Below are 24,618 nucleotides of genomic sequence, written 5' to 3'. Positions count from 1 at the left end.
TTGATGCTCGATCTAATGTCCTGAATACCGGTAAAAACGTCCCCCCACCCTGAAACCGGGTGGGGGCGCACCTTCAGGCTGTGTACTCCTTTGCTTCGGGTTTGGCTGGGTTGGTCCTTTGCTTGTCCGACCAGCCCTTCTTGAACCCTCCTGGAGGAGTCTTGCCTTTCCCGCTAGTACCAGCCGGGCGCCCTTTATGGGCGGTAAAGAAAGGTCCTCGCTTGTTGCGAGGTCCTTTAGCTTTAGCAGCCTGTGGCAAAAAAGTGCTCTTGCCCCCAGTGGCATCCTTAATGATTTCATCTAGGTTGGCCCCAAATAGACGATTCCCCTGAAAAGGGAGATTAGTCAAGGTCTTTTTGGAACCTAGGTCAGCTGACCAGCATTTTAACCACAGCACACGTCTGAGGATCACCGCTGATTTAGATGCATGCCCTAATAGGGGGGTAGTGTCCAAGGCTGCGTCACAGATAAACTGTAGCCCTTGTATAATCTGTTCCATCAAATCAGATGTCTCCTGGGGAATATCTTTTCCCCTAAGATCTTGGCGTACCATTTTCGCCCATTCCGTAAGTGTCTGGGAAACTAGACCAATAACAATTACTGGTCTAAAAGCTGACCCTATCAGAGAGAAGATGGTGCGGGACTCTGCTTCCATCTTTCGATCCACCGGATCCTTAAAGGACGAAGTGTCCTCCACTGGAATAACCGTGGCTTTATTCAGCCTGGAAATAGGTGGATCCACCACTGGTGGTACCGTCCATTTCTTAATGATGGATTCCTCAAACGGATAGCGTCTAGCAATACGCTTGGAAATAGTAAAGGTACGTTTAGAATGCTCCCATTCTCCTTTAATCTGATTACCGAAACATTTAGGTACAGGAAAAACCTTCACCGTTTTGATGGGCTTATTAGTACCAAAAGGAATCTCTGTTTCAGTTGCCTCTGCCGGTAAAGCCTCAAGTTTTAAGGTTTCCTGCACTGCCACAACTAGTGCGTCTACCAATGCTTCTTCCTGAATTATAGCGGGAGAAGGAACGTCCTCCTCACTGTCTGAGGGGGCTTTACCTGAGACAACAGCCCTTGCAGAGGAACCTGCAACTGCAGTGACCATCTCTGAATCTGAGTCAGAGGTGTCAGATAGTATAGGGGTAGGCGGGGGTCGCTTCCTTGACCCCCGTCCCTGACAGGCCGCCTCCACCCGAGCCACCATAGACTCCAAAATTGCTGTAAATGACTCTATACTCTGTGCACCGGCGGGTCCCATGGCCCCCTCGAGGGAAACAGGTGGGGGAATATGTGTGGCAGGGTCCATGATAATTCCAGTCACTTCCTGGATAATATAATTCAAAAATAAAAAACTTTTTTTTTTTTTTTTTTTTTTTTTTCAGACCCCCAGCGCCACAAAAGCCCCTTAGTGTTACCTGCTAGGGATCCCTATCGATCGAGAGAGAGAAAGAGATAGACCCCCAGGCTCACCACTTGATGCTCAGAGTTTAACTGCAACAGGTTACAGCGCTGTCTTAACAAACAGGAAGTCTTTTGGCTGGCTGCCCAGGAAGAAAGGAGACGGCTCCGCCCCTCTGCACGCCTTCCGGCGCCTCCCCCAAGCTCCACGAGGTGTTTGGATCACCTCAAACATGGCCGCCCCCATGCTGGAGACACGAGGCTACGCCAAAATGGCGGCTCGTGCGATCCAGCAAAAAAAAATGGCGGCGGCCTGTACTGAATAGCGGTGTGCTGCAGGGCACACAACACTCTCTCTGCATGGGGATATGGCGTGGTTGGCGGTACCGGCCCTGGCGGACCGCATGGCCATTCGGGAGGCCTGCTAATAGCTGGAGATCTGATTAGGAAGGCAGTCTACATGTCCGTGGCTTCTGACTGGTAGGTAGCTTATTCTTAACACCGTAAGATTCCCAGAATGCCACAGATTACATCTTTTTAACATGTATACAATTAGATTGTTAGCTCCCAAACCAAGCCTCCTGGCTTTTTGCACATAAAATCACACTCAAAGTAGGAGGATCTGTGTCATGTTATAGGATAGAGAGGGACTCTATCTTACCATACAGAGAGGGGCCCGCGTTCACCACAAGACCCGTCAGGGGAAAAGGGGGAACATACTACTCACCATACCGGAACCAGGCGGGCACCAACTCCTGACAGTACCCCTCTCCACCGGGGCGGGAGGGCTGTCGACCGATACGGACGCCGTGACTCATGGTCTTTGGCGTTTCAGCGAGACGTTTAACTCGCGTGGACAGTCCTTTAATGGGACTTTGTCGCGGCCGACCCAGCGCGGAGCTATGGCCTGCACGCGCTCGTAGGCTGAACTGGGGTGACCACCGGATCTCAACATCCAGCCCGTCGCCCAGTTCAGCTTTCTTGCTTGAAGATCTCACAGGAACTCTGGAGAAAAAAAGCTGTCTAAAAAATCCTTTAAGAAAAAATTCTTGCCAGGACCTAAGATCCCAGCAAGGTATCTAGGTCCTTACTCCTAACTAGACAGAAAATAACTGATTTGCTGAGGCAGAGAGAGAGAGGATATACCCTCTGGGACTGCCCCTAGGGTGTGGCCAGAGCTTTTTAATTTCCTGTCTAGTCCTGCTCCTGTGGAGGCAACATAACCCGAAGGTGGTGTATCACCGAGGACTACGTCTGTCAATGAGCGCCAGAGAAAAGATATTTATACCACTGTATATATAGTGTTCACTGTGGGGGTTTGGGGGGGTGATCAAGGGGTTAAAATGTGCCTATGTGAGGTAGTGTCAGTGTAGTGTTTGGTGGAACTCACATTTTTGATGCTTCTTCTCCTGGAACCGAAAGGGCTCCAGGAGGGAAGATTACATCACTTCCCCTGCCTGTGTTTACATTACACAGGCAGGGGACATGATGCCATTGGCTAGAACCGATCACCAGATCGAGACCAAAAATCATTGGTCTACATCTGGTGACTGATCGATTCTCAGCCGAATCAGACCAGGATCGGCTCGCAGGGCGCGCACCCTGCGAGCCGTGATCGCGCCCGACGTAGGTCTACGTCACTGAACGCAGGAGAGCCACTTTGCCACAGTACCCTCCATGTGAGCGGTCGGCCAGTGGTTAAAAACACTCGTAAACCAGGTTACTCGCAAAACCAAGGTATTACTGTACATACAATACCTGGCCGATGGCACTGGAAATCACCGAAGTAGAGTCACTTCCATGATCTCCACTTGCTTCCAGGTTCCATGATGCAAAGCGTTCTTTTACTTCATAAGGTGGAGAGGCAGAGTGGTGCCATCACACTCTACACTTCTTCCAGAGGATGCCTTGGAAAATGCACGCCATTCTTTCAATGGTGCCTGTACTGAGTGGCAGACAGATCGGACCCCTGACTGACATTTTTGACACTTTTGGGGTACCAGTGACATTCCAGTAATCAGTGCTATAAATATGCACAATTACTGTAAAAATGATACTGGCAGGGAAGGGTTTAACTTATGGGTGATCAAGGGGTTAAATGTGTCCCTAGGGGTGTGGCTAGTGAAGTAATCACAGAGACATACGATCCTACATAGCCTCTGTTATTAGTTTAAGCAAAATGACAGACGGCTGTGTTTACATCAGCCATCTGTCTTTCTCCCTCTCCTGTGGGAGACTGCGAGTGGCCGGTGGACATTGGAGCCGTTGGTCACACGCGCTGGCTAGGCAGGGAACAAGTGGGGCGGGCCTGGGGCCAACTTGGATGACAAGAGGGAGGCTATCCGAAGGGCTCATGAGCGAGAAACCATAAGAGGCCTCAGGGGATAAGACCCTCTCCCCAGCCCACGAGCCGGTGGGCCTGATTTACCAAGGGTGACTCGTAAAGACTTCAAGCCATTTTGTGAAGCTACAGGGGATGTGGACGAGTTCTTCCAGGATTTCGAACACTTATGTCAGCTGCTGGAGGTGCCTAGTGGGCCTGCTGGAAGGTGGTGCGGCTGCTGCCTACCGGACAATGGACACACAGTGGAATCGAGATTACAGTAGGATAAAACAGACTGTATTAGAACATTACATGGTAACTTCAGAAACTCACCGGATCCAATTCTGGGACCTCTCCTGTCATTCTGAGCCTTCCTTCAAGATGTATGCACACAATATCTCGCGGGCCTGCCGACGCTGGCTGGAGGGGGAGCAGGCCTTTACTATTGAACACGTTATCCATCGCCTTCTTGAAGGAACAATTCTTTGCCAAATGCCCAGCAGAGGTACGGGAGTGGGTGAAGGAGAGGAACCCTGGCACCCTCGGGCGGGCTGCTGCACTGGCAGACGAGGCCCTTGCCATTAAACCCTGCTGGAAGAGGCTGGTAGCCGAACAACCCAAGGCCCAGAACCCAGCTCAACCACTTCCCGGCACTCCCATGCCACTACTCCAGCACCCTGTCACCCCAACACCATCCCCAGTCCCTCCCTACCGGCCTCGTCCTTCTGGGCTATTTCTGGACTGCCGGTGCCATAGGTGTAACCAACCAGGGCATCTTCAGGCCAGCTGCCCTCAGAACCGTCGCACCACGTCCACCAGCCACAGTTGCCCAGTCAACTACCCAGAGTTGGCCTCAGCGGAAAGGACCTCTACCCCAGCCTCCCAGTGACTGGCTGACCCCCACGGCACCCAATCCTCCTCGGGGAGTCTACAGTGTTCATCCCCTTGTCATACCATACCCGGCAGCAAGACCCTCAGTAGGTGAGCCTATTACCACAAGTGCCTCCAGGGAGACCTGCCAACTCCTAAGATATTTAGCTGAGTGAGAGTCCCTCCTGTGTTGTTCATCTCTGCTGTTTGTAAGACTGTGTGTCCCCTACAGACTCCCCTAGTGGTTCCTGCGGGCCTCTTCATACCTGCCTGCCAACCTGGATTTTGGATTTACCCTGTCCCTTCCTACAATCTGGATTTTGAATTTATCCTGTATCTGCCTGCTGGTGAGTGGATTAACACTGGGCCTACCAGAACTCTGCCTGGACTTTGTCACTTCATTGTTTGCCCTGATCCGTGTGTGGCCCAATCCCTCGCTGGCCAGGACTTTGCCCATTCTATCGGGAGCCCCCTGTTACGGACTACCCCTGTTATCTGGAACGCTGTCCTACCCACGTTGGGTCTGACCCTGGGCACCTTTGTTTTGGCCCCTTTCTTTGTGAGCCTACCGCTACCATTCAATAGAAGGCTTTGTCGGCACTCCTGCTCTCCATGTGTGTTCTGTCCCACCTACACTTCCGTTACAGTAAACCTTATTTGCGAAGGGATAACAGCATTTAAAACGTTTGGGCACCAACATGTGCTTGATGCGCCCCCACTGTTCATTGACAAGATTGTCAAAAAGTTCCGGGCAGGGATACACTTTGCCTGATTTCTGGGATTTGCAGGTGCCAAAAGACACCTGTGTTTCTGACACTGTAGACTCATCCGCCATTTTTCAAGTTTCACGCACTGAAATTATAGGTGCTTCCACCAACGCGCAGCGACTGACGAGGACAGGTCCTCTTCGCCATCAGAATGCGATGACACAGAGCCACCAGGGTGGGATGCGTCTGCGGTGACCATATCTGCCTCAGAATCGGAAGATACAGCAGAAGGAGGCGAAGGTACAGGGCATTTACGGCTAGAGTTACTTTAACACTAAATCCACTTTTGATACCAGGCTTCTCAAGATCGCCGTAAAATCTGATATGGGCTGCGATCCAGAGGGTTCCGCAGTCGCACTGAGGGTCTGTAAGTGAAATTTTATCCTGGGACTCCATTTACACTGGAGGAAAAACAATGCAGTATCACTTTAAAAAAGTTGCAAAAACCCGATCGCACCGCTACACAGCGGTACAGCAATTCCCAGCCTAACAGTCTGTCAGCAGTGTGTTTGAGGAAACCCAAAGAGACCCCAAAAAAACTTTACCAAACTGATCAGGAGGCTTGCAGAAACGATCTGTACAGCAGAAAGATCTGACACATGAAGTGAAATTCACCTGGGTCATGCCTAGAGTATCCAGAGTCTGCCTGTGCTGTCCAGCATGTGGACTACAAGAAAATGGCCGCCCCATGCCTTTCTATGGGGAATTTTAAGAAAATGGCTGCCCATGCATTACGATGAAGATTATTTTATCATCAATGCAGAGCAAGCCTACAGCAAAAAGGCAGCCTCTACGGCGCGCCATGCAGTCTCCAGGACCCCCAGAGAGGTCGGCAAACAAAGGCATCGGATGGTCCACAGGAGGAGACCCCACCAGAACCCCCCCTCCCCCACAGAACCACCGCAGCAATATATCCGCCTACGAGGGAGGCCCTTGTCTACCCGAGAGGCTACGGGAACTGAGGTATACCCAAGGGTCTGACTATTCTGAGGAGGGGACCCATGTTCTCCCTGAGACCACCAGAGAATTGGGGGGACACTCACCATACCACAATATCAGGTGGGCACCACTCTGAACAGATTACCTCCCACCCGGGGTGGGGGTACTGCCAGCCAAGGGGTACACTGCGACTCAGGGCGTTCCAGGTAGTTTGCGTCCCAGCGAGACGGTCCATTTGCGGGCTCGTCCCCATCCAACGGGGCTCTGTCGTGGTGAGCCCTAGTGCTGGACTATAACTTGCTCACACTCGCTGGCCAGGCTGGTAGACCTTAAGGATCTAGAATTTCCAGTCCGAAACCCAGCCAGCTGTTGCTTGTAGTTCTCCAGGAACTCTACTTAAAGAATAAAGTACAAATAAGGTTCCCAAAAAAAGAATAACAGCTAAGACCGAAGTACCAGCAGGGAACTAGGTCCCACTCCTAAACTAGGCAGAAACAAACTGAGGGCTGTAGCAGAGTGTGTGGGGTTATGCCTGCAGGGACAGCCCCATAGGGGTGGTGAAAGCTTTTTCCTGCCTAGTGTCCTACTCATGTAGGGGGCAGCATAACCCAATGGTCAAGAAGATATGAAGCTGCATCTGTCAATGAACGATAGAGAAAATGTGAATGACTTAAAATTCTCACCAGTGGCATTACTCTAAAATATTTTCACAAAAATGTAATTGAAACTGCCACCTGAGGCTAAATACATTGCATTTGGACAGTCACTTTGGGTGGCTTAATTGGAGGAAAGGTTAATTCACTGAAAGCAGTCTATTGCAATGTGTTAACGTGTATTGTTGTGCATTGATGTGTGTATAGTTAAGAATGCATTAGGACTAGGCTGCCCAAGCAATGGACCAAAAAATTCACTTGATTCCCTTTTTGGGAATGCTTTACAATACAACACACTGAAAGTGCTATAATGCGTTTTTGCACATTTGCATTGGCTGACGCTGCACAGTTCATTGGGGTGCAATTCACAATTAATAGCACGGCAAAGCACCACAGCACTCATGTTGCAGTATTGCCCAGTATCACAATCCAATGGTGACTGGTCCGTCATGACATCAGACTTGGTGCATAACAGTATGCAGTATTGAAATTGGATGCCAAAAATATGCTCAGATTTCATAATCTGTAAACTGAACCATTAATACAGCTTTCCAAGTTTATAATTTCACAGGTGAAAACTCCACAAAAAAGGCATGCATATATAAAATAAAGTTATTTTATTTTACAATGTACACGTTTATGTACTAAAGGCAAGGGACAACTTGGCAGGAGGTGAAGAGGAATTTATACTGGAGATTCTATTCCCGGTCTGCCTGACATCTGTCCTTGTAACAGCTCCAAGCTCTTTTTTAGTCTCTCGTTTTCTTTCTCTAAATCAAGAACTTTCTGCTGGAGATCCTGCATCACCTAGTAACCAGAGAAAAAAATAATTAAAAAGCAAATATGCATTTTACTAATTGCCTGACTGCCAATCTGATTTAGTTTTTGAGTCACTGAGGTAGAATAACTATGAAGAAGATCAGAATTTCTGACTTGACAAAGATCACTGACTCACGTACTGAAGCCACAGGATTAGCATTAGGCAGTTACTAAGGGCATCTTACAAAAATTTACGTATTAAAGGTCAGCATTCAAATTCTATCTAGACTACTGCTGTAACTCAAGGAGCTGCTATGGAGTCCACAGCCAAAGAAGTCTAGGGCCAAAAAAATGAAGAAAAGAAAAAGTCTGATCCTACAAACACATTTTTCTTTGTAGAAACTGTACTGCTATCCTTTAAAGTAAAGAAACATTACCAGAAAAAACATGGAGCCTTTCATTGCTTAGGTCTTCTTGTGAAAGTTTGGAATTATTGAATTTTTAGGACTCTACATCAGTCAACCAGGAAACTACTTCTCCTACCCATCAGTCAACCAGGAAACTACTTCTCCTACCCATCAGTCAACCAGGAAACTACTTCTCCTACCCAACAGGAAGCAGATCGGGAAGGTTAAAAAGACTTTTGGTTGATTGGTTGTGCACATCTAACCAGTGAATGAAATCCTTTGCTTTCTCTACAATACCTAGTTGAAACATGGCAAGTAAACTTTGAGAGAGGGGATATAGTGAAAAGTGTCTGAACATAGATTTGCCAATAGATCCAGATTGTAACACTGGATAAAGGTTTGACAGCTGGACTACACTGCAAATATGTTCAAGACACAGCTATTTGCCTAGTGAAGTGTGCTTTTAAGGAATATATAGTAGCTTGGTGCATGTTTTTTTTTTATATTATATGGTCAGGAGTAAAAAAAAAAAAAAAAAAAAAGTATTGCATTTTAAAATGATGTAGTATTCTATCCAGCTATCAGGTGGAGATCAAGTATCCTTATTAAATCATTAGCACCATTACTTTTTAGCTGTGCTAAAAGAAGCCTTTTAATTAAAAGGATTATGGTTGACTTGTAAAATCCTTTACCCTTGCCGTACATCACAGGACACAGAGGCATTAATATTTATGACTACTTGGTTATGTTACCATCTTTAGGCGAATGGGCAATAGCCAAGCCTCAGTTTTGTAGCAAGCGATGACGAACGCAAGCAAGAGGGTAGACAACTCCGTGTCATACAATAAACTCCAAAAAAAAAGCATTTTGCAGGCAAATCAAAAATCCTAGTTGCTTAACCATTTCAAAATCGGGCAGTTTCACCCCCTTCCTGCCCAGGTCAATTTTCAGCTTTCAGCTCACGCAAACTGAGTGACAATTGCGCGGTCATGCAACACTGCACCAATATGACATTTTTATCTTTTTTTTAACACAAATAGAGCTTTTTGGTGGTATTTAGTCAGCCCTAAGTTTTTTTATTATTTGCTAAATATTTGATATATGATAAAAAATTCAGACTAAACTGTATTCTCCCACATTTCTTTGGTGAAAATAACCCAAATCTGCGTTTATTATTTTGTCTGTAGGAAAGTTTTAGAATCCACAAACTATAGTGTATATATTTCTAAAAATTGATCAATCCTGATGTACTGATGGCCTATCAAACTTCTTCAGGCCCAAAAATGCCAGGATAGTACAAATATCCCCAAATGGCCCCTTTTTGGAAAGTAGACAGTCCAAGGTATTTAGTAAGAGACATGGAGAGTTTTTTGAAGTTGTAATTTTGTCACAAATTTTGGAAAAATTTAAGTGAAAAAAAAATTTCCACAATTTTTTGTTTCATACGGTCACCACAGTACAGTGTCATCATATAACTGGTGTGGTGGTGATCAGGGACACTGACTGGTGACAGTATGTAAAAAAACAAAGCAAAATTTTTACTGAATGAAACTGATTAGTTCCTTGTTTACTATTGTGATTAGCTGTGATTGGCCACAGCTAACCACATGGGTACAGTTGGGCTGTACTATGTGATCACTTTGACCAATCAGAGCTAGCAACACAATGAACCGCATGAAAGAAAGCCATCCATTGTGTACAGTGATTGGTTACAGCAATCACATGGTACAGGCAGCGGTCCAGTACACTGATCAGTCATCGGCTGTCATAGGACGTCCACCTGGAACAACAAAAGTCCCCCCCCCCCCGGCTGTCAAATTACAATAGGCTGGGCGGGAAGGGGTTAATCATACACCACAGGATCACAGGACAAAGAGGAGTTAATATTCATGACTACTTTGAATGTTTCCAAGCACTGAACATGAGGGGAGGACAACACCCAATTCCTCAAAGAGAAATAGGAAATCCCACTACAAAACTGCATGCAAGACCCCCCCCCCCCAAAAAAAAATAAAATAAAAATAAATAGCATCAGCAGAGGCATTAAAATCAACCTGGTAGAACTTAGTAAATGTATGAAGGGAAGGCTAGGTAGCTAACAAACTTGGAAGAGAAGCTTGATGCTCAAAAGCCCAGGAAGCACTGACATGCCTGGTGGATTGGGTCTTAAAGTGATACTAAAGCCTCTCTTTTTTTTTTTTCTATTAAAAACACAAACATGGTATATACTTATCTGCTCTGTGGAGTGGTTTTGCACAGGGCAGCCCAGAGTCTCCAGGTCCCTGGCTGGAGCTCCTGCTCCCTTCCTGCTTGCTGTCCGGGCACTGTTGAGTGCCAGGACAGCAAGCAGTTTGCTATGGGGGCACCCGAGTGGAGCTGCAGCTTTGTGTATCCATTCAGACATGGAGCTGTGGTTCGGCCCTGCTCCCTCTCTCTTCTGAATGGCTGAGTTTTATTGACAGCAGCGGGGGCCAATGGCACCGCTGCTGTGTTTCGGCCAATCAGGAGGGAGAGTCCCAGATGACTGAGGCACTCGTGGACATCGCTGAATAGAGATGGGGCTCAGGTAAGTATTAAGGGGACTGGTGGAAGCTTTTTATCTTAATGCAAAGAATGCATTAGGATAAAAAACCTTCTGCCTTTACAATCACTTTAACCAGGAAAGAGATTTGTTGCCCTTGATGCCACCCCAAATCTGTTGGGTTGTAAGGAACAGGCAGGGAGATGTAGGAACAAAGTTCCAAAAGTAGAGATCTTCAGAGAGGCTCAGGGAAGCATCCATCACCTTCAGACACTAGCACATGACTATTGAGCTGGGAGGGGTTATGCCTGGGTGGGGATTCCTGACTTTTTTTTGACCAGTGTCCATTCATCTGAAAGTGGCAGCATAATCCATGCAGTTATGAACATTAACTAGCTTTGGTCCCACCCCCAATGCAATGCACTCGCCTGAATGGCATGCACTGTGCTCGCTGTACCTCGCAGGATATGTACGTCACATAACCCAGGAAGCAAAGTCTTCCATTCACAAAGGAGATGGGTGTGAGCCTAGCAGCGTGTCATCGGGAGGCTGAACCTAGACGAGCTGGCAGAATCCCACGAGATCACAAAAACCATAGAACGGCAAGACCCAATCAGTGGGAGAAAAGAAGGTGATTCTGCAGGACACACTGGATCTGCTAGGTGGGGGGGGGGGGGGGGGGGGGGGGGGCAAACTTTGGAGAACCTACAGAAAGGTAAGTCGGGGAAAGAGCCCAAAATGGGGGGTAGGGGTTTGATCTGCTTTAAGAAAAAAATAGTTGCAAACTTTAAATTAAAATTAAACTGACCATAAACCATATCATTTCTCTTTAAAGAGCCCCTGTCCGGTTTCTTCAACCCTCTGTGTACCTTTTGGAAAGATTTCCCCTTAATCCTGTGACGAAGGAGCAGGGGACATGACTGAGCCACGCTGTGTCTATGGATGCAGGCAGCGACTTCCTATGGTGGCATACCGAGAAGAGGAGCCAGCAGGGTAACTGAAAAAAGGAGGTTCAGGACCACTCTGTGCAAGTATAACTTGTTTGCTATTTAAAAAAAAAAATCCTTTACAATCACTTTAACGATGGAAAAAAGGGCAAAGGGGACTGCCATTACAGCAAACATTACCCTTATATTAATACTTACATTTTCCTTGTCATGAAAGAGTTCACATTTCAGCATTTGATCAGCAGATGGTCGCAGTCCACATTCTGCACTGGTCAGTAGCTTAACGTATTTGGTTTGCACTGGCCAGTGATTTTCAAAGGGTTTTGGAATAATGCCTTTGCTCAGAGACGTTAAAATGTCATTTCTCTCCATCTCAGTCCAGAACGGGTGGAAGAGTTCCAGCAATATAACGCCCACACTGTACATATCTGACTGCAAGACACAATGTTATGGTTTAAAATGAGAGCAGCACAACCCACTGGAAATAGATACAAGTAAAGATGAATGATAAAACTTATTAAATTTGTTGTTGCATTTTCACACCTACAGAAACAATATACACGTACAGCAATGTATTTTTTTACCGCTTGCCGATCGTATAACCTACATATACAGCGCCAAGGTGGCTCTGCTGTGCAGGATCAAGTACTGCAAGATCCCGTGATACGTGATCCTGCATTTCCTGGTCTGGGACGTGCATGGACGCCGCCGTCGACCCGCTACCGCTGGGATTACAACACCACAGGGGATGATGTGCGGGTACGCAGACTCTATACCCGCCAATCATTAGGCAGAGAGCCAGAAAGGCGATCTGCCTATCTAAACAAGGGAGATCGCCGTTCTGTCAGTAGGGAAGGCATTGATTCTGTATTCATGCAAAGCATGAATATGGATCATTGCTTTCCCCATAGAAAAAATAACTGCCTGTCAGCACTGTACACTGGCTAGGCACACAATTAACCCTTTGATGGTCCCTTATGTTAACCCCTTCCCAGCCAGTGTCATTAGTACAGTGACCATGCATATTTTTTGTCACTGATCACTGCATTGTTACCAGTTCCCAAAAAGTGTCCTAAGTGTCAGGGCACAATTTGTCTGCTGCAATATCACAGTCCCGCTATAAGTCACTGATAGCCACCATTACTAGTAAAATAAATAAATAAAAATTCCATAAATATATCCTACAGTTTGTAGACGATATAACTTTAGCGCAAACCAATCAATATACGTTTATTGGGATTATTTTTACCCAAAATATGTAGCAGTACACATATTGGCCTACATTTGATTATGAAATTTGATTTTTAAATTTTCTTTTTTTTTTTTTTTACCGTTATATAGCAGAAAGTAAAAAATATTTTTTTCAAAATTGTTGGTCTTTTTTGTTTGTAGTGCAAAAAAATAAAAAACCCAGGGGTGATCAAATACCACCAAAAGAAAGCTCTATTTGTGGGAAAAAAAGGACATCAATTTTTTTTGGGTACAGCGTCGCACGATTGTCAGTTAAAGTAACGCAGTGCTGTATCACAAAGAAGGGCCTGGTCACAAAGGGGGTAAATCTTCCGGAGGTCAAGTGGTTAATCTTTGCGTAGAGCAACATTGGAAGAAATACTGTACCTTAAAATCATAGTGTGATCCTTTCAACTGTTCTTGAGCAGCATATAAGCAGGTGCCAACTCCTGAAGTATGTGTTGAGTCTGCATGAGACAATTACATGGTATTATTATAACTCAACTGTTCGAAGACATAATAGGAAGAAATCATTTTACAGCCATAGGCATTACATAGGTCTTAAAAATTATTACAGTTACAAAGAGACATGAAAAAAAAAGCCTGCTGCACACCTGCAGAATACAAACTGAACCTATAATAAAAAATGCATTGTATAAAGTAAATAAATAAAAATGGTAGTGGTGGTAACTGATGCATTGTATATATCAGCATGGGGGACAGTGACAAGAAGAGTAGATTTGTGTTACTGGTATCACAACCAAAATCAGCAGGGAGGAAGGCTTCACGCCACGGATTAAAGTAAGTTTTACCATGTGTTAGATCAGTGTTTAACCCTTTTCCAGTCGGGGCACCCTTGAAAATTATTGGTTTACATTACTGTGTATTGTGAAATGCACAAAAGCGCGCTCCTGACACGCAGACAAATGCAGTGCTCTTACGCAGACATGCAAGGGTGTCAGTTGCTGAATGCCCACCGCATTTACTGCAGCAAGGTGGCTCGGCTGCGCGAACCAACATGACTGTAGGGGGCACGCGCACTAGCCCCACGATGTTCTGATTCCATTCAGAACCGATCAGTCATCAGGTCCAGGCCAATGATTTTTGGCCTGGACCTGGTGATCGGTTCTGACCAATTGCAGCATATCCTGTGCCTATGTAATGTAAACATAGGAACAGGAAATTATGCAATCTTCTCTCCTGGAGCCCCCCTTTTTCGGTTCCAGTGTGGGAAGAGATCTACCATGAGTACACAAGCAATACACTGACACCAGTACACATGGGCACACATTTAACCCCCTGATCACCCCCCAGTTAACCCTTTCACTCCCTGTCACAATGTACACTATACACAGTATACAGATAATTTACTGATCACTGTATTAGTGTCACTTGTGATTTCAGTTAGTGTGAGAGACAGTTCGTGGTAGTCTGAGGGAGTCCCAGATGGATTTAGGGTACCCGCCATACATCCCCCAATAAAGATTTAACCCCCTGATCACCCCCAGTTAAACCCCTTCATTGCCCTGTCACAGTGTCACTATTATAGTGTACAGATCTTTTTTCTGATCACTGTATTAGTGTCACAGGTGACATCAGTTAGTGTTAACGTTAGTTAGCGTCAGATTGCCCACCACATAATTAGTAATACATTTTAACCCTTTGATTGTCCGTGACATATACACACAAACACACACACATACACTAAACCCCTCTATTACTAGTATAGTGACTAAAATGATCAATAGCTTTGATCTGATCAGAACTATACTAGCATCCCCAATAGTTTAGTATAGTGTTCCCAAAACACAGTGTTAGCAGGATCAGCCCTGACATCTGCCAGCACCTGCGTTTACCCCCTTCGCAGATGCCCGTTCCCCCCCCCCCCCCGGCTCCACAAAATTCAGCCCCTCGTAAATCACTTCAACCTGAGGTTTGCAGCCTTGTATACACCCCAACAAGCTGTCTGCATTGATGAGTCCCTTATTAACTTTTCTGGCCCCCTTGCTTTCAAACAGTTTCTCCCCAGCAAACGTGCCAGATATGGGGTCAAGATTTAGAAGCTCTGTGACAAGGCAACAGTCTATACATGTAATTTCTAGATTTACAAGGGAAAAGATAGCAATCTAGAGCCCCCCAAATGCCCAGACTACATGAGGCGCAGTGGCAAGATTGTTTAGGACTTGGTGTCATCCTTATTCTGAAAGGGGTACCATTTATACGTGGACAATTACTACACAAGAGTGCCACTTTTTAGTCACCTTTTTGGATTTTGGAATTGGCGTATGTGGCATCGTGAGAACTTATCGCCGGTCCTACTCTCAGCGGCTTGTAGATTCCAAACTTAGACAGGGGAAGAGAGCCTGCTTGAAGTGTGATGAATTGCTTGCAGTGAAGAGGAGGGACACACAGAATGTTTTCGTTCTGTCCTCCATTCACGCAGATATGACAGTCCAAATTGCAACGGCGACTGGTGTTGTTGAGAAGCCCCTCTGTGTCCACGAATACAACCTTAGCATGGGAGGGGTGGACTTCAATGACCAGATGATGGCGCCGTACTTAATTGCCCGTAATGCCAGATGCTGGTAAAAAAAAGTGTCTGTATAATTATTCCAATTCGCTCTGCTGAACACTTATGTGCTATACAAAGAGTCAGGAGGAAGTGGATTCTTCCTTAAAATTCCAAGAAGAGATCATCACAGCTCTTCGGGATCCAGAAGATGCTGTGGCCCAAATTCACAATCCAGATGCACGAGAGGCATTTTCTGGATGTCCTCCCTGGTACCCCTACCCAAAGAGCACCCCAAAGATGATGTAGTGTCTGTAGAAAACGCAGGTATAGGCGTGACACCCGCTATTTTTGTCCCTCCTATCCTGGCCAACATGGTCTGTGCATCGGGACTGTTGCCGTCGCTACCACACACTAGTAGAGTATTAGTGAGCACACTTTCACACAGGATCTCGAAAGATGTTACATTGGCTTTCGCATTTTGAGAGACCCTAGCCTGGAACAAAAACAGTGTAAAAAAAAAGTTTAAAAAATTAAAAAATAAAGCCAAAACTAGTTGTTTTTTTGAGTTAATTTTCTGTTCTTACTCTGCTTTTCTACTTTTACTGTACTTTAAAATATACTGTCAGACTAATGTTTTATTGTTACCGTTTTTCATTGTTAACCATAGTTATCTTCGCAGATACCACCATTCTACTGTTTTACTGCACTGTATACTATTATAATTGTAATGTTTTATTGTTAACCATTGTTTGCTTTGCAGGTACACCCATCAGCTGCAGCACTGATTTGTTCATTCACAGCAACAACGTTTGCCCTCAGTATATATGTAAATCAATGATTGCAGCACTATAGGAAGTGATTTCACCACCACAGTTAAAAAAAAAAAAAAAAAAAAAAAAAAAGAAAGAGCATTTATGGCGAAGCATAGGGGATGGGGTGAACACAGAGGGCAGATGTTTAGCCATTTAACAGTTTACGTGGCAGAGATTTCTACATCCACATGGACTGATGCGAATGGGGGTATCTGCTAAAATTCTTTATTTTCATTCAGCCCATGGGCTGAACGAAGAAAAAAAGAACATTGCATGTGTGCCCATCATTAGAAGTGGGTGGATGCTGCAAGGTCAAATGGTGGGCATACCACACACTTTCTGGTATCGGTTAAAATCCATTTCTCTGATGTTCACCGATGGACACAGCTCCTGATTCTTCTTAACCATTGGGTTATACTGCCCCCTACAGAAGTAGGACAATAGGAAAAAAATGCTTGACTACACCTATGGGCAGTCCCAGCTATAGGCACTCAGTTTTGTCAGAAGAAAGCCAACTCCCCAGAAGGGTGGATGCTGTGTCCGTCAACGAACATCAGAAATGTATTTTACGGTAAGTCATAAATCCCATTTTCTCTCTTGTTCATTGACGGACACAGCTCCTGATTCTTCTTAACCATTGGGATGTCCCAAAGCAGTGTTCATGAGGGGTGCAAAAACCACAGAAAAAAAAATTCCCATGGCTAGCCATAGCCAACCAGGTAACAGAGCTCAACCATAAACTGGAGCTTAACTGAAAAACAATACACCCTCAAAGAAGACCAGGTCCTCTAAACAGCAGCCAGCAACCCTTGCGACCAAGAAGCATCCGCAGATGCCAAAACAAAAACTTTACAAAAAACTTAGTAAAAGTGTGCACTGACGACCAGGTGGCCGCCTTGCAAAACCTGCATCACTGACGCTTGAAGACAGAAAGCCCAGGAGACAATAAGCACCCTAATAGAGTGTATATAAAGTCAAACTCGTATCAGAGAAATATAAAGTCTCCACCCTGCACCGTGGATAAATATAATTGGATAAAATCAAAAATTCCAAGTAAAATATAGCTGCTGCTATAGATCCAAGATAATATAAACAAATGCGGTCATTCAATGGAATGTCAAACATTAAGCAGCGCTGGAATTAGTCCATCACACATTACATGGAACAAAATAAAAAGCAATCAGAGGTAGAGTCCATATAAATAACTGTCCAAAAGAGGCACCAGGTGAGAAGATAACCAAAGAGAAGGTAGCTGTAGCTAATCAAACTGGTAAGTGAACTGTCACCGCACCTCATGGGTTCCTCTCCCTATGGTGGAAAACTCACCACAATCAGCAAATAGGCATTTTGATCTAATCACCATTGAGCTGACAATCCTCCAGACTGAATCCTTCCTCACAGGCTCGGAAAGCGAGGGCACAATCAGCATTCAAGGGTGGTGACTCCAAAAATTCCTTATAGGGATGGCTCATATCCAGCTGAACTCCTCACTCTTGTAATCATACACGGAAGGCAGTGAACCCTGGACTGTCCCGCGGTAACCTTCAGGCAGAGGAAGCCTTCAGATGCTGGTATTGGAAGCCATGGATGCATTTCGTCATCACTTCGTCAGAGGGCGTGGTGAAAAACACTGATTGCCTAGAGCCGAGAGTGGGTGTATACCCCCCCCCCCCCCGGACTGCCCATAGGTGTAGTCAAGCTTTTTCCTGCCTAGTGTCCCACTCCTGTAGGGGGCCATAAACCCAATGATTAAGAAGAATATGGAGTTGTGTCCGTCAGTGAACATTTTCTTTTTTTTTACACAAAGTTGTCACTAAATGATATATTGCTCGCACATACCATGGGTATATGTGGAATGACAACCTAAAATACATTCTGCTGCTTCTCCTGAGTACAGAGATACCATGTGTGAGACTTTTTGGCAGTCTAGCCGCACAAATGACCCCCAAAACCAATCACTGCCTTCAGGCTTTCTAAACGCGTAAATTGTGGATTTCACTCCTCACTACCTATCACACTTTCAGGGGCCATGAAATGCCAAGATAGCACAAAACCCCCAAATTATCCCTTTTTCGAAACTAGACACCCCACAGTATTTGCTAAGAGGCATGGTGAGTATTTTGCAGCTCTCATTTGTTTTGGAAAATGAAGGAAGAAAAAAGGAAAAAAACGTTTTTTCCTTTTTTTCAATTTTCAAAACTTTGTGACAAAGCGAGATCTGCAAAATACTCAAAATGCGAATAGCTTAGGGTGTCTACTTTCCGAAAAGGGGTCACGGGGGGGGGGGGGGGGGGTTGTGCTGTCTTGGCATTTCATGGCCTCTGAAACTGTGATAGGTAGTGAGGATTGAAATCAACAATTTCCGCCCTTAGAAAGCCTGAAGGCGGTGATTGGTTTTCGGGGTCCTGTACGCAGCCAGACTTCCAAAATGTCTCATGTGATGTGATATCTCCATACTCAGGAGAAGCAGCAGAATATTTTTTAGGGTGTCATTTCACATATACTCATGGCATGTTTAAGCAATATATCATTTAAATGACAACTTTGTGTCAACTTTGTGTAAAAAAAAAAAAAATTTTAATTTTACCAAAACTTGTGGCAAAATATAAAATATTCCACGGACTCAACATGCCTCAACAAATAGCTTAGGGTGTCTACTTTCTAAAAAGGGGTCATTTGGGGGGTTTTGTGCTATCTTGGCATTTGATGACCTCTGAAACTGATAGGTAGTGAGGAGTGAAAACAATTTACGCCCTTAGAAGGCCTGAAGGCAGTGATTGGTTTTCGGGGTCCTGTACGCGGCTAGACTGCCAAAAAAAGTCTCACACATGAGGTATCTCCATAGTCAGAAGAAGCATCAGAATGTATTGTGGGGTGCAATTCCACAAATACCCATGGCATGCGGTAGCAATATATCATTTCAATGACAACTTTGTGTAAAAAAAAAAAAAAAAAACACGGAATTTTTGTAAAATCTTACCTGTAAAATTCCTTTCTCTGAGTCCTCCGACAGTCGCCGCCTCTTCATATTCGTCACATATGGGGGTATTAGACTTTGCTCCGAAGGAGTAGCTAGGCAACAGAATATGTTAACATTAAAGCTTTTAACATATCCCACCCTCAAGGGGTGGTCCCCTCAGTCAATACCCTCCTACTTCCTGCAACCATATCTCAGTGGAATAGCAGTAGAGTATACAACCAAACCCCAAAAGAGGGGCGGGGGCGGCGACTGTCGGAGGACTCAGAGAAAGGAATTTTACAGGTAAGATTTTACAAAAATTCCGTTTTCTCTTACGTCCTCCGACAGTCGCCGCCTCTTCATATTCGTCACATATGGGGACGTCCCAAAGCAGTGCAAACATGAGGGGTGGGAAACGCATCCGCGCCGAAAGGCAACGCAGTCTCCGCATCAAAGAAAGGAACCTTACCAAAGGAAGTAAACCAGCTGGGCTACAGGAAAAATAATTGCTCAACAGGAGCAACAACCCAGGAAAAGACAAAATAACCAGGGGATAAAAAACTTATCCCAACAGCCAGAGGTCCCCAACAAGGGACCCTAGGGAATTGCCGCACTAAGAACCTTGCGGCCAAAGGAAGCATCCGCCGATGCCTGAACATCTACTTTGTAGAATTTCGTGAAAGTGTGCACGGTCGACCAAGTCGCCGCCTTACACACCTGGGCTACAGAAGCCCCATGACGACAGGCCCAAGACGTACTCAGAGATCTAGTAGAGTGCGCCTTCACAGGCACAGGGGGAACCTTCCCCTGCAAAGCATAGGCCTGTTCAATGGTCTGCCTGATCCATTTGGCGATGGTAGAGGCCGACGCCGCCATGCCCTTCCGAGGACCCTCTGGAAGAACAAACAAGGAGTCAGTCTTTCGAACAGACTCAGTCGATTTAAGGTAAACCCTTATCGCCCGAACAACATCCAAAGAATGTAATCTTACCTCCTTTGGATGTTTAGGCTTCGCGCACAGCGAAGGCAAGACAATATCCTCATTAAGATGGAATTCCGAAACTCGCTTCGGAAGAAAAGAAGGATTAGGTCGCAAGACCACCTTATCCAAATGAACAACCAGATACGGAGACTTGCAGGACAAAGCTGCCAGCTCCGACACTCTGCGAGTCGAAGTGATCGCAACCAAAAAGGCGACCTTTTTGGACAACATAGACAACGAGATCTCCCTGATCTGTTCAAAAGGAGCACGTTGTAACACAGATAGAACGAGATTCAAGTCCCAAGGGGGCAGAGGATCCCTCCTAGGAGGAACCAGATGCCGCACTCCCTGAACAAAAGTGCCAACCAAGGAGTTGGAAGCCACGGGACGTTGAAACAGAACGGCCAGCGCAGACACCTGACCCTTTATCGTAGCCAGCGCCAAACGCTGATCGACACCCGTTTGAAGGAAGGACAGCACTCGGGAAACCGAGTACGTGCGGGGTGAAAACCCCCTGGACTCACACCAGGCAAAATAGGCCTTCCAAGTACGGTAATAAACCTTCCCCGAGGAAGACTTCCTCGCGTTGATCAAGGTATGAACGACCTCTGGGGAGAGACCCTTCTCCTTCAGGACCTCGGTCTCAACAGCCAGGCCGTCAAAGCCAGCGACTGTAAAGCAGGATGGTATATCGGTCCTTGAGACAGGAGATCGTCTCGAAGAGGCAGACGCCACGGGGCGTCGACCGCCAGATTCACGAGGTCTGCGTACCAGGACCGGCGAGGCCAGTCCGGTGCCACAAGAATCACCGTGCTGCGTTCCGAGTGTAACCTGCGAAGGAACCTGGACAGCAACCGAATCGGTGGAAACGCGTACATCAGCCTGTACTGATGCCACGGGGCCACTAACGCGTCCGACGCGTCTGCCCGAGGGTCGCGCGTCCTTGCCACGAACCTTCTCACCTTGTTGTTGAGACGAGACGCGAACAGGTCCACATCTGGAAGACCCCACTTCGCGCACAACATCTGGAAGACAGCCGGGTGGAGAGACCATTCCCCCTGATCCAGGGTCTGGCGACTCAGATAGTCCGCCTGCCAGTTTTCCACCCCCGGAATGTGAACCGCCGTTATCGCCGGGACATGAGTCTCGGCCCAAGACAGAATGTCGGCCACTTCTCGAGCCGCTCGGGCACTCCTGGTGCCCCCTTGGTGGTTGATGTAGGCCACCGCCGTGGCATTGTCCGTCTGCACCCGAACCGGGCAGCCCTGCAGCCGCTCCGTCCAGCGATGAAGACAGAGATTTATCGCACGCAATTCCAGAATGTTGATCGGAAGGGAAGACTCCCCCTCCGACCAAGTTCCCTGGGCGGACAGAACGCCCAGAACACCACCCCAGCCCGACAGGCTGGCATCCGTGGTGATCACCGTCCACGAGATAGGACAAAACGACTTGCCCCCGGACACCATCGGGGACTGGAGCCACCACAGAAGGTCTCTTCTGGTGCGATGACTCAACGAGATTTGAAAATCCAGAGATTTAGGTCGTCCGTCCCACATGGACAGGATCTCCGCTTGGAGACCCCGCGTGTGAAACTGGGCGAAGGGAATCGCCTCGAAGGCCGAGACCATAAATCCCAGGCATCTCATGCACGTCCACAGAGACGAGTGCGGAACGTCCCTGAGGGACCTGACTTCCTCCTGAAGAGTTCTGAGTTTGTCTTCCGGCAGGAAGACCTTCGCCTGCACCGAGTCCAGAATCATTCCCAGGTAGGGAAGACGAACCGACGGACTCAGTGTCGACTTTGGAAAATTTATGGTCCAACCAAACTCCTGCAGAGTTTGCATCGTGACAGACAGGTCCTTCTCCAGACCCTGGCTGGTAGCAGACCGAACCAGAATGTCGTCCAGATACCCCAGGACAGAAATGCCCTGGGCCCTCAATAATGCCAGAACCGGTGCAAGCACCTTGGTGAAGACCCGCGGAGCCGAGGCGAGACCAAATGGTAACGCCACGAACTGGTAGTGATCCTCCGCAATGGCAAATCGAAGGTACCTCTGGTGACCCTCGAAAATGGGGATGTGAAGATACGCATCCTTCAAATCGATGGAGGCCATGAATTCCCCCGGAACCAGGGCAGCCACCACCGACCGCAGGGATTCCATGCGGAACTTGCGAACCCGCACAGAGCGGTTCAGAGCCTTCAAGTCCAGAATTGGACGAACCTTGCCCTCCTTTCTGGGCAAGGTGAACAGATTGGAATAAAACCCCCGAAATCTGTCCCGATGAGGCACCGGAACTACCACTCCCTGAGCCCGCAGGTCCCGCACCGCCAGGTGCAGGTCCCGTAAACGCTCTGGAGACAGTTGAAGATTTGAGGGAAAAAATCTGCTCTCCGGCCGAGAGAGAAACTCGATCTTGTAACCAGATCGAACGATCTCCTGAACCCATCTGTCCCGCACGCGGGCCAACCAGGGTTGAAGAGAACCGAGCAAGCATCCCCCCACCCCAAAACTGGGTGAGGGCGCCCCTTCAGGCCGCACTGTTATGGGCTGCGGATCCGGATTGACCGGACTTCTGTTTACCAGACCAGGGCTTCTTCTGAGAGCCTTGACCTTTGAACGGTTTGCCCTTGTAGTGCGATCGAAAGGCACGAAAGGACCCCTGAGGGGGCCGAAAATTAGCATGCTTCTTCCCAGAAGCCCCCTTAGCCTTGGGGAAATGGGGTAAGAGAGTGCTCTTACCTCCGGTGATCCCCTTAATCAACACATCCAAGGACTCCCCAAAAAGGCGAGACCCATCATAAGGCAGATTGGCTAAGGTCTTACGTGAAGACTGGTCCACCGACCAACATTTCGACCAAACCAGACGGCGAGACAACACCGCCACGCTGTGCACACGTGCAGCCAACGGGACTAGGTCCAAGTCCGCATCACACAGATACATGACACCCTGGTGGATTTGATCCACCATATCCAGGGTCGCCGGCGAGGCCGAATCGGCCACTAGGACGCGCCTAAGCATCTGCGTCCAACTTGCGACCGCCTGGGCCGCCATGAGAGAGGCAAACAGAGCCTTAAGCATAGAACCAGTAACAGAATAAGTATGATGGGCAAGAGACTCCAATCTCCTATCCGTGGCATCACGGAACACAGGGGAATCCTCTGCAGGAATCGCAGTGGATTTGTTTAAAACCGCAATTGCGTGATCCACTGGGGGTGGTACACACCACCTTTCATCAGTGGAAGGCGAGAAAGGATAACGCAGCTTGAACCTACTTGGTACAGCAAAAGGTTTGCGCAGATTGCGCCATTGTTCCTTAACAGCGCGCTGAAAATCATCATTGCAGGGAAAAACCTGCGGCGTCCTGCGTTTTCTCTGCGTCCCATAAGCCGCCAAGGCAGCGGGGGGACACACTTCATCCTGCAAACGCAGCGTTTGTTTTATGGAAGCAATCAATTCATCCATGATTGCGAGCTCTTCAGGCGAGCCAGGGGGAGAATTATCAACCCCTTCAACTTCAGCTTCCACCTCGGACCCCACTAGATCCAGGGAGGAGCGGGACCCCGATAAGGAGGCCCCCGCCATAACAGCCCCATCACCTTCACCCTCAGAATCAGAGGAAAGAGAAACTCTGGGTCTTTTAGTAGATTGAGCAGCCACCAGCATCTGCACCTGAGCAGCAAGGCCAGCCACAATAGTGGCTAAATCCCCCCCTGGGGGGGAAACAGCGGTCCCCTGGCTTTCCACCAAGGCGGTAGGAAATTTGCCCTCCTGAGAATCCATTGCCCCTATTACAAATGCCGGATAATAAAGGGTAAACTGCCCCTTTAACAAGCGCGGCGAGCGCAGCCCACCGCACCACACACAAGCACAATGAGACCCCCACAGGGACAATAAAACTGACACAGGCAATGGATAGGAAGGATATAACCTGAGGAGACCCTCGCCGCTGCTGCTGCCTCGATCGGTGTTCCTGGAGAAGAGGAAGTGATGCTGCCAGGGCGCTCTATGAAAGCCTATGGGAGGCTACAAGAAAATGGCCGCCATGCATGTAGAACATGCGGCCGGAGCGAGTGTAGGCAAAATGGCGCCGAAACCGCCGCTCCACAGTACAGTAATGCACACGTGTCATTATAAAGAAACATGTCAGATCGCCGCAGCGATCGCTGTATAGTGCCCAAACATGCCCAAAAACATGCCCCACAGCACACAGCTTCTCACACTGACAAGGCTGACACACACAGTGTCACACAGCTCCCCCCCCCCCCCCCTTGCAGCCCACAGCATGCAGCCGAGTGATAGGGAGACAAACAGTGTGAACAGAGGCAGGTTACACAGTCCCAGACTGACACCCCCCCAGACAGACAGGTCCCCACATAGATACACTTACCTCACAATGGCGTGGGGGACCCGCACAGGCGAACAAGCCGCTGCACATGAGGCAGGGAGAGTCGCATACAAGACGCACAGAATGGGGGTTAAGAAACCGCACAGCGTCCAGTGAGGTAGCCACCTCACCAATCATCCCTGCACC

The 24,618-nt window shown here is 47.4% G+C and overlaps 1 protein-coding gene across 1 annotated transcript in view; it reads right to left on the bottom strand.

Annotated features, from left to right (window-relative positions):
* Positions 1-7,560: 7,560 nt before the first annotated feature.
* Positions 7,561-24,618, bottom strand: part of EIF2AK1 (eukaryotic translation initiation factor 2 alpha kinase 1) — a 112,550-nt gene continuing 95,492 nt past the window's right edge. The window contains exons 13-15 of the mRNA XM_082261884.1: positions 13,208-13,287; positions 11,789-12,022; positions 7,561-7,763 (exon numbers count right to left, since the gene is read on the bottom strand). Coding sequence (XP_082118010.1) covers positions 7,641-7,763; positions 11,789-12,022; positions 13,208-13,287 — 437 coding nt within the window. The 3' untranslated portion in view covers positions 7,561-7,640. The remainder of the gene's footprint in view (positions 7,764-11,788; positions 12,023-13,207; positions 13,288-24,618) is intronic.

This window comes from Pelophylax lessonae (assembly GCF_965119305.1).
Source record: "Pelophylax lessonae genome assembly, chromosome: 6".
NCBI lineage: Eukaryota > Metazoa > Chordata > Amphibia > Anura > Ranidae > Pelophylax > Pelophylax lessonae.
This window is presented reverse-complemented; position numbering and strand designations above follow the sequence as displayed.